At 49.5% G+C, this 11,232-nt stretch overlaps 1 protein-coding gene across 1 annotated transcript; it reads left to right on the top strand.

Moving 5' to 3' along the window:
• Nucleotides 1-4,999: 4,999 nt before the first annotated feature.
• On the top strand, nt 5,000-10,988 carry LOC124513135 (MLV-related proviral Env polyprotein-like). The gene is made up of 6 exons (XM_047080899.1): nt 5,000-5,054; nt 5,994-6,191; nt 6,240-6,364; nt 7,324-7,544; nt 8,578-9,027; nt 9,608-10,988. The coding sequence occupies exons 1-6, from the start codon at nt 5,000-5,002 to the stop codon at nt 10,872-10,874; spliced, it is 2,316 nt and encodes a 771-aa protein (XP_046936855.1). The 3' UTR covers nt 10,875-10,988.
• Nucleotides 10,989-11,232: the final 244 nt, after the last annotated feature.

Genomic DNA, 11,232 nt, shown 5'->3' with positions numbered 1-11,232 from the left:
CCCGCCCCCACCGGCCCGCGGGCGGCCCTCGTTCCTTTGACCGACGCCTCCCCCAAGCAGCTCGGGCGTGGGCTGGAGGGCTGCTTCACCCTGAGGAGAGGGTACCGCTGGCAGCTGGAGAGTCGAGTATCCTGTCCCTCCCGCTTCCGGTAGACCCCCCCCACCCCCCACACACACCGTCAAGAAAAGTTGTCTCGGTTGCCTGGCCTCAGGAAGTCCCTCCTCAGGTTTCCCTTAGTTACCTGGAGCCTCAGGCTCGACCGGAAGGAGCCGGCCGCGAGTGCGGAGGGGAGAGGTGAGTGGAGCGTTTTGGAATCAGGCTTCCTCGGGGCCTTGGCGCCTAGGCCCTGCAGCGGCGGTGGTGGCCTGAGGCGGAATTCACCCGCGCTGTCACTGAGCCTCCTCACGGTTTCTGGTGTTTTCTTGGGACTTCCCTCGGGGCCTGCAACAAGTTTGCGGGAACCACGGCTAACGAGTATTGAACATTTGTTATGTACCTGGCACTGTTCCAAATGCTTTATTATCTATTAACTGCTTTAATTCTCCCGGGAACCTGTGAAGTAGGTACTGTAAATACCACCCTTTTACAGACAAGAAACGCGGTCATAATGAAATTGGCCCAGTGCCCCGCAGGTAGTTAAACAGCAAGAGTCGAGATTTCAACCCGCGTTACCAATAAAGTACTATATTCTCACGTCAGCCTGAGTCCCCTCCGTGGGAAATCTCCTTATGGAAGGTGGAATTGATTTTTGGAAACAGCCTAACGGTAGGTATTCAAAATTAATAGTTTATGATAAAGTGTGTTCTTTGCAACACTCACTGCGCCTTATTCACACTCTTGAGAGTCTTAATGAATTGGAAAAGGAAATCATCCAAAGAGGAGGAACTATTAATCTGTCATGAACTGCAGGGCCCTCAGGGGATGGGCTTCTCTAGAACCCTGTTGTCTGATACCATGTGGCCAACATGTGATTACTGAACATTTCAGATGTGGCTAGTCCAAATTGAGATGTGTTATAGGTGTAAAATACAAAACCTGGGTTTCGAAGACTTTGAGAAAAAGATTATAAAATATTTTTTAATATTGATGTCACGTTGAGATTCTATTTTAGGTCTTGTTAGGTTCAGTAAAATGCATTAAAATGAATTTCACCTGTTTCTTTCTACCTTTTTAATGTGGCTACCAGCAAATTTAAAATGACGTATGGGAGCTTATATTGTACTTCTATTGGACAGCACTGCTCTAGAAACATAAGAGTCCCAGCGTGCAGGCACTACAGAGAACAGTTGCTTGAATGGAAAACTGGAAGAAGGACAATGTAAGAGCACACACAGACTTGAGCCTGGGGTTTCCCAAGACTCAGCAGAGAGAATCCCAAGGTGTATGTACTTCTGTTCCATCAAAAAGATTCAGCAAATAAAACAAGGGTGGAAAATGGCAGAAAAACCAAAACAAAACCAAGTGCAAGGGGTAAAAGCTTGTATTATAGAAATGTGTGTATTGGAATGCTTAGTTCTTGTCGCAGTTGGTGTATCAGATGCTAGGTGAGTAGCCAAAATGATATGGTGCTTCCAGCAGCAGATGAGGAGGGATATGGAAGGGTAGATGAGTGGGAAAATACCATTATAAATAGGTAACATAAACATAAATAGGATGTTTGTTGGTGGTGTTTTGCATAACTTCTTAAATGTGGTGTTTTTCAAATTATAAAAGTATTCGATTTTTTTTTATAGCAAGTGAAACAATGCAATGCAAAGATATATTAAAGACAAAGCCTCCCCTCCTGTCCATTCTACCTTTCTGAGGTAATCAATAGTGTGCACACCTTTGTAAAAACATATATGCATACACATACACACAGAAGTTTTGTATGTCTTTATTTACACACACATTTCCGCCCACCCCAAATTAATTGATTCATAGAATGGGGTCTCTAGTGTCTTTTTTTTTCTCCACTTCTCTCCCATTTTTTCATGTTCTCTCTCTCTCTCTCTCTCTCTCACACACACACACACACACACACACACGGAGGGGAAGAAGGCATTGAGTTCTTCACAAAAATGGCATTATTTCTTACACTGACATTTTTTTTCCCCTCACTCAGTGTCTTGTATAGAGTTGTTTCATTAAGTAAATTCTGTCCCCAGCGTGCGGCTTGAACTCTCAAGAGTCATGTGCTCTACCAACTGAGCCAACCAGGTGTCCTTATATACAGCCTTCTACCTCAGCTGATAGAGATGTAATTAATTAATTTGTTACTTCATATACCTTGCCCTTTTATAAAAAATAGGTTCTCTATTATAATTTGTAGGAGTTTTATATTATAGACCTTAACTGTCATCACACTGCAAAATTTTTTTAGATTTAGTTTTATCCATTGATTTATTTTCATGCTGTCAGCGTAGAGCCCAACTTGGGGCTCAAACTCACAAACTCTGAGCTCATGACCTGAGCCAAAACCAGGAGTTGTACACTTAACCAACTGAGCCACCCAGGTGCCCCTGTCCATTGACTTTATTAATGGTATCTTTGGCCATACATATAATACTTTTATGTGGTCAAGTTGTTTATCTTTCCTTTAAGACTATCTTGATAGTCTTAAAGATAGTTGATTGAGTCATTCATCAAATTTTTACATAAATATATTTTTCTTTTATGGTGCTTTCATTTTCTGTCTTGGTTTAGGCGTCTCCTCCATCCCTTGATTGTGTGGGACCCAAGGAATTTAACAAAAATCCCCTACCCCTGGACAAGCAGGCAAGACTAACTCCATTTTGTGCTACACCCACCATGTCATGTATAACCCCCACATGACCTACTTTGCTTAAGACACTCCCCCACCCTAGTCAAGCCGCTGAGCACACCCTTACTGGAAACCAGCTCATATAGGAATATGGAACCCCTAACCGCCAAAGAATGTAAACTCCGCCTTTTGCCCGCCAAACTTGTGCGCCAATTCTAACCAGAGTGGTAGGCTAGTTCAAACAGTTACTATAGGGTAAATTGTAATTCAATTGGCCACCTGCATGTGGACTGACAAGACTATGCAACTTTCTGTGTGTGTTACAATCTCATTGGCCACTGGCCCCTATAAAACTGCTACGCCTTTTAACCGAGGGGTCCAAGTCCCTGCTCCTCTGTGTCGGGTATACTTGGGCCCAAGCTCGAGCTTGCAAATAAACCCTCGTGCGTTTGCATCGGTATCGGCTCCTTGGTGGTCTCTCGGATTTTAAATTGGGGGCGTTATATTTGGGGGCTCGTCCCGGGATTCGAGAGACCCCCAGGACCCCACCCGGAGGGTCCCACGTCTGGTGAGTGCACTCAGCTTATACCTTTCGTGCACATATTTTCTGAGAGCTCTATACTGTATCTCTACCTGTAGGAATTCCAAACTGTCTTTGGGTTGGCATTGGCTTAAGCGGACATGCTGGCGAGCCGTCGACCGGAGGTCTTGGGAGATGTCCCTTGCCCCCGCCAGGAGGATGAAGTCCTCATCTGTGAAGGGGGCCGGCTGCCATTACGGACAGCCAGCCCTTCGTTTTACTTTCTGTTTTGTCTCCGTGGCCGCGCTGGAACGTTTGTCTGTGTTATTGTGTCCTTGTTAACCGTCATAACTCTTTGTGTCTTGGTGTGGATTGAAATGGGGCAGACCCAAACCAGCCCCCTGTCTCTTATGCTCTCCCACTTCTTGGACGTTAAGGAAAGGGCTCATAATTTGAGCACAGACATAAGAAAAGGGAAATTTCAGACTTACTGCATGTCAGAATGGCCAACCTTTGACGTGGGATGGCCCTGAGAAGGAACTTTCCACCTACCTATTATTTTGCAGGTCAAGGCCGTAATCTTCAAGGACAAACCGGACGGCCACCCTGACCAGGTGCCCTACATCCTGGTCTGGCAGGACATGATTGAAAACCCCCCTTCTTGGCTAAAACCATTCTTACCCCCCAAAGCAGGACCTACCAAGATTCTAGCCCTGCGGAAAGCTGAGAAGGAGACTGAACACAAAGGCCAAAACGCCCCTTTATCCGGTCTTGCAGGATTCCTCTCCGGAAGACCTGATTCATCCGCCGCCCTACCAGGCTCCCCCTCCCCCTTCCGCCCCTCCATTGGAAGCACCAGGGGCTGCAGGAAGGGCATCACCCCTCCCTGATGAAGGAATTCCTGTGCGTGGGCCAGCAGCAGGGACACGTGGACAGACCCACCGGGCGACCCCACCCTCAAATATGGGGCCGGCGGACTCCACCACCCTTCCCCTCCGCGCCATGGGGCCTCCCGACGAGTCTGGAGAACAACCAGTGTTATATTGGCCGTTCTCCACCAGTGATTTATATAATTGGAGAACTCAAAATGCAAAGTTCTCCGATAACCCAAAAGATTTAATTGGGCTTTTAGATACTGTTCTCTTTACCCACCAGCCTACTTGGGATGACTGTCAGCAGCTCTTGGCAGGTTCTCTTCACCACCGAACAGAGAGAACGAATACAGGTGGAAGCTCGGAAGTCTGTCCTGGGAGAGGACAGACAGCCGACTCAAAACCCAGATCTCATAAACGCTGCCTTCCCCTTATCCCTCCCTACCTGGGACTACAACTCGGCTGAAGGTAAGGAGAGACTCCGGGTCTACCGCCAGACTCTAATGGCAGGTCTCAAGGCTGCCGTGCGCAAGCCTACTAATCTGGCCAAGGTATATGATGTAAGACAAGGTAAGGATGAGAGTCCAGCAGCCTTCTTAGAATCACAAAGGCTTTTAGGCAGTACACCCCTCTGAACCCAGAAGCCCCAGAAACAAAAGCCACAATTATCATGGCTTTTGTTAATCAGGCTGCTCCAGACATCAAAAGGAAATTACAAAGAGTGGAGAGGCTAGGAGAGAAGAGCCTGCAGGACTTAATAATAGTAGCAGAAAGAGTTTACAATAATAGAGAAAGCCCGGAGGAGCAACAGACTAAGCGACCGGCAGACCCGAAATCTGGCTAAGATCCTGCTGGCTACAACCATGGATGACCCACAGGAAAAACGGAGGTACCTCAAGAAGCTGACTTCAAGAACAGGTAAGGAGGATGGCCCTGGTCCCCGACGGGAGCGCCCTAAACTAAACAAAAACCAATGTGCTTATTGCAAGGAAGAGGGCCACTGGGTGAAAGACTGCCCTAACAAAAGATCTAAGGCCCCTGCCAAGATATTGGAGATGGAGGACCTGGACGACTAGGGGAGTCGGGGTTCGGTACCCCTCCCCGAGCCCAGGGTAACTCTCAGAGTGGAGGGGCAACCAGTTGAATTTCTAGTGGACACTGGGGCACAACATTCGGTCTTACTACAACCCCAGGAGAAATTGGCAAGCAAGACCTCATGGGTGCAAGGGGCCACGGGGGCCAAACAGTACTCATGGACTACCCGAAGAACTGTGGACCTAGGCATGGGCCGGGTATCCCACTCCTTCATGGTCATCCCTGAATGTCCCTACCCGTTGTTAGGTCGGGACTTGCTCACCAAGATGGGGGCACAAATTTGCTTCCACCCCGGAGGGGCAAAAATCCTAGACAAAGAAGGGCAACCGATTCAGGTGCTTGTCCTGAGTTTGGAAGACGAATATCGTCTCCACCAGACGCCCCCAGTCCAATTAACTGACATTGACTGTTGGCTACAGGAATTTCCTCAGGCATGGGCAGAAACTGGGGGAATTGGGCTGGCCCGACACCAACCAGCTATATACATAGAACTAAAACCGGGGGCAGACCCTGTCAGGGTCTGCCAATACCCCATGCCTCTCGTGGCGCGAACGGGAATCACGCCCCACATACGGCGACTACTAGACTCAGGCATATTAAGGCTCTGCCAGTCGGTATGGAACACTCCCTTGCTGCCGGTGCGAAAACCGCACTCTAATGATTACAGGCCAGTCCAGGACTTAAGGGAAGTCAACCGGCGAGTAATGGATGTGCACCCCACGGTCCCAAACCCATACACCCTCCTCTCCACCTTGCCTCCAGACAAAAATTGGTATATGGTATTAGATTTAAAAGATGCCTTTTTCAGCCTGCCTTTAGCACCCAAGAGCCAAGACCTTTTTGCTTTTGAATGGACGGACCCCGAGAAAGGCATCAATGGCCAACTCACCTGGACTCGACTACCACAAGGATTCAAAAACTTACCAACCATCTTCGATGAGGCCTTACACGAAGACTTGGGTGAGTTCCGTTCTGAGCACCCTCATTTGACCTTATTGCAATATGTAGATGATATCCTGCTGGCGGCGGAGGACCAGGACACTTGCCTGCAAGGCACCAAGGACTTACTCCAAACTATAGCAGCTCTAGGATACCAGGCCTCAGCCAAAAAGGCCCAAATCTGCAGAGCAGAGGTGAGCTACATGGGGTACAAATTAAAGGATGGACAAAGATGGTTGACAGATACGCGGAAGGAAACCGTCCTAAGGATCCCACAGCTGCAAACCGTCCGTCAGGTACATGAATTCCTGGGGTCGGCAGGGTTCTGTCGACTATGGATTCTGGGTTTTGCCGAGATGGCCAGATCCCTCTATGACGCTACCAGGCACCAACAAAATTTTGAATGGACAGAGGCCATGAACAAGGCCTTTAATGACCTTAAACAGGCCTTGCTGTCTGCCTCGGCTCTCGGGTTGCCTGACCTAACCAAGCCCTTCTACCTGTATGTAGACAAGAAAGACAGGGTGGCAAAAGGGGTCCTTGTCCAGTACATAGGTCCCTGGAAAAGACCCATAGCTTATCTCTCTAAAAAGCTGGACACGGGGGGCGCCTGGGTGGCGCAGTCGGTTAAGCGTCCGACTTCAGCCAGGTCACGATCTTGCGCTCCGAGAGTTCGAGCCCCGCGTCGGGCTCTGGGCTGATGGCTCAGAGCCTGGAGCCTGCTTCCGATTCTGTGTCTCCCTCTCTCTCTGCCCCTCTCCCGTTCATGCTCTGTCTCTCTCTGTCCCAAAAATAAATAAAAACGTTGAAAAAAAAAAATTAAAAAAAAAAAAAAAAAAAGCTGGACACGGTGGCCGCTGGATGGCCCCCATGCTTAAAAATTATTGCCTCGGTGGCCACTATGGTCAAGGACGCAGACAAGATAGCCATGGGGCCAAAACTATATGCTACCACCCCACATGCTATTGAAGGGGTACTCAAACAGCCCCCAGACCGCTGGATCAGCAATGCTCGTCTGACCCATTATCAGAGCCTACTGCTAAACCCCACCAGAATTTTATTCAAGCCACCTACAACCCTGAATCCGGCAACACTACTCCCTAACTCAGACTGGGACCCCCCTCTGCATAACTGTCAAGAGATTTTGGCACAGGTGCACGGAATCAGGGCTGATCTCCGGGACCAGCCACTGCTGAACGTGGACGCCACCTGGTATATGGACGGCAGCAGTTTTGTCCGAGAAGGAACCAGATACGCGGGGGGCAGCCATAACCACAGAGATGGAGATCATCTGGGCAGAGCCATTGGCAGCCGGAACATCGGCTCAACGGGCAGAACTGATCGCCCTGGCCGAGGCACTAACCATGGGAGAAGGTAAACGAATAAACATTTACACCGACAGCAGGTACGCCTTTGCCACCGCTCATATCCACGGAGCCCTTTACAGAGAGAGAGGGCTTCTGACAGCAGAGGCAAAGACTTAAAAACAAAACAGAGATTCTTGAACTCCTAAGGGCCCTCTGGCTGCCCAAGGCACTAGCTATCATCCATTGTCCAAGACACCAAAAAGCAGACACACCAGTAGCCAGGGGAAACCGGCTAGCCGACTCAAAAGCAAAGGAGGCAGCCCTTTTGGTGACTCAGGTTTTAACAACCATGCTACCCGATCCAGGGGCACCGACCCTGCTGGACACCCCCAACTATACTGGCACTGACTTACAATGGATTAAACGCTCGCCTATGACCCAATGCTTGCATGGCTGGTGGAGGGCCGCAGACTCCAGCATCATCCTGCCAGAGGAACTAGGATGACAAGTCCTATCCAAAATGCATCGGAGTACTCCTATGGGAACAAGAAAGATGGAAGACCTCATACGACATGCTAAGATCATTATTAAAGACTCTCGAGCAAAGATCAAGCAGATTGTGGCAAGCTGTCATGCATGCCAGCTAACCAACGCCACCACCCATGGGTCTAACCCCAGAACCCAACTCAGGGGAGACCGCCCAGGAACATACTGGGAAGTAGATTTCACTGAGGTAAGGCCTGGAAAGTATGGGTACAAGTACTTGCTAGTTTTCGTAGATACCTTTTCAGGGTGGACAGAGGCATTCCCCACCAAGCACAAAACAGCGCAAACTGTGACCAAAAAGCTGCTGGAGGACATTCTGCCAAGGTATGGATTTCCTGCCAGGATCGGATCCGACAATGGACCAGGGTTCATTTCTAAGGTAACACAGGGAGTAGCACAAATACTGGGGGCAGATTGGAAATTACATTGTGCTCACAGACCCCAGAGCTCAGGTCAGGTAGAGAGGATGAATAGGACATTAAAAGAGACCTTAACTAAATTAGCCTTGGAGACTGGCGGGACTGGGTCACTCTCCTCCCCTTTGCCCTATATAGGGTGAGAAACTCACCATATAAGATGGGACTGACTCCCTACGAAATCATGTTTGGTATACCTCCACCTATCATTCCTGCCTTGAAACCCGAAGTGCTTGCTGAGTTCAATGACCAACAATTTCTTTTCTCCCTCCAAATGTTACAAAGAGCCCATGAGCGGGTGTGGCCTAAGCTGAGGGCCCTCTACGAGACCGGGCTGCCTCCTGACCCCCATCAGTATCGACCAGGCGATTGGGTGTACGTGCGGAGGCACCAACAGCAGATGCTCCAACCTTGCTGGAAAAGACCCTACATTGTGATCCTGACCACGCCCACCGCTCTCAAGGTCAACGGAATAACTCCCTGGGTCCACTACACCCACGTCCGGCCAGCTGATCCACACGCCGTCCTCAAGGACTTTGTTCCGGAATGGAAGAGTCAGCCCGACAAGGACAATCCCTTAAAGCTAAGGTTGCGTCGCTCCCACTTACCCCGCTAATATTACTTGCGCTGTATCCCCTCGCGGCTAAACCCAACCCCAAACCACTTAATCTAACCTGGCAAATCATCACCCCAAGCTCTAATCAGGTAGTAACCCAGCTGTCCGAGCTACACCCTAGAGGGACCTGGTGGCCTAATCTGACTATTGACTTGTGTGAACTATTCAGTCAGGACCCCTGGCACCAAGGCAGAATAGGAATACCAGGATGTGGCACCGAGAGGGCCAAGATGGCCCTCCAAGATACCTGTTTTTATGTGTGTCCGGCCCCCTCTCAGTCTGACCATAATAAGGCCTCCAAATGCGGTGGCTGGACAGACTACTTCTGCAAAACATGGGGTTGCGAACAAACTGGGACATGCAATTGGCTGTCACAAAACCCATCCGGCCTCATAAAAATGCAACTGAATACTACGCACCCCTCATGCTCGGAACGCCCTTACTGTAATCCAGTCACCATTTCCTTCACGGAGACCGGGAAACAAGAAACAAATTGGGGGGTAGGACTTCTGTGGGGACTCCGGCTTCACCAAAGCGGGTATGATAACGGAGTCCTATTCATGATCAGACAACTAGAGAAACCGAAAGGTTAAGGGAAACCCTTGGGATAGGTCCCAACACTGTGCTAGTACCTCCTCAACCTCAGGCAACACCTGCAGCACACCCTCTGAATCTTGCCCACAACACCTCCGGTGGTGGCACCCCAGTCCCAACTCTCCTCTCTCCTCTCCTCCCCATCGACCCTTCTCAGCACCCTCTTTGGGCCCTGATGTCCAAGGCTTACAAATTCCTCAACGCAACTAAGCCCAATCTTACCCAATCCTGCTGGCTGTGCTATGACATCCGCCCCCCCTTCTATGAGGTTATCGCAATAATGGGTCAATATAACACAACCACGGACCCTAATGCTTGCAGGTGGAACCCAAAGCCGGGTAGTAAAGGCCTCACCTTGCAGTCCGTGTTCGGCCAGGGACTCTGTATAGGCACTCCACACCACCACCAGGCTCTGTGCAACATTACACAGCCTACAAATAATACAGGGTATTATCTACCGCCCCAAGACAGTTGGTGGGCTTGTTCTGAGGGTTTAACTCCCTGTGCTCACGGTCAGGTTATAAACAGAACTGGGGGCTTCTGTGTGCTGGCTCAGCTACTCCCTAGAATCATCTACCATTCAGATGAGCGGGTACTTCAGTGGAAGGGCACAGATACCCACGGGCGAAATAAAAGGGAGCCCATCTCCGCTATCACCATCACCTCCCTACTGGGAATTGGATTGGCTGGCACAGGGACGGGTATTGCCTCACTAGCCACCCAGGCCTCCCACTACAGTAGCCTTAGAACTGCCATTGATATAGACCTAGAACGCATAGAAACCTCCATTTCCCACCTCCAAGAATCCCTAATGTCTTTGTCTGAACTGGTGCTCCAAAATAGGAGGGGATTAGACCTAGTTTTTCTACAACAAGGAGGAGTCTGCGCTGCCCTGAACGAAGAGTGCTTTTTCTACACTGACCACTCAGAGATAGTACGAGAATCAATGGCTAAGGTAAGGGAAGGATTAGCCAAGCGAAAACGAGAGCGAGAGCAGCAACAGGGATGGTTTGAATCATGGTTCAATCATTCTCCCTGGCTGACTACCTTATTGTCCTCCCTAGCCGGTCCCCTGATCATCCTTCTCCTCCTTCTGACCTTTGGGCCCTGCCTCATTAATAGACTAGTGGCTTTTGTCAGGGACCTAGTCAACACAGTTCAACTCATGGTACTCAGGCAACAATACCAACCACTGACTCTCTCCACAGAAACCCAGAACCCATGATTGGGTCCTGCATAGTATCCTCTGAAAAAGGGGGAATGTGGGACCCAAGGAATTTAACAAAAATCTCCTACCCCTGGACAAGCAGGCAAGACTAACTCCATTTTGTGCTACACCCACCATGTCATGTGTAACCCCCACATGACCTACTTATTGCTTAAGACACTCCCCCACCCTAGTCAAGCCGCTGAGCACACCCTTACTGGAAACCGGCTCATATAGGAATGCAGAACCCCTAACCGCCAAAGAATGTAAACTCCGCCTTTTGCCCGCCAAACTTGCGCGCCACTTCTGACCAGTGATGGTTTAGTTCAGTTACTGTAGGGTAAATTGTAATTCAATTGGCCACCTGCATGTGGAC

Source organism: Lynx rufus, unplaced genomic scaffold, assembly GCF_022079265.1.
Source record: "Lynx rufus isolate CCGP_SWC_20201006 ecotype Redwood Valley unplaced genomic scaffold, mLynRuf1.p SCAF_18, whole genome shotgun sequence".
Classification (NCBI taxonomy): Eukaryota; Metazoa; Chordata; class Mammalia; order Carnivora; family Felidae; genus Lynx; species Lynx rufus.
The sequence above is the reverse complement of the archived record's forward strand: the minus strand, read 5'-3'. Positions and strand labels throughout refer to the sequence as shown.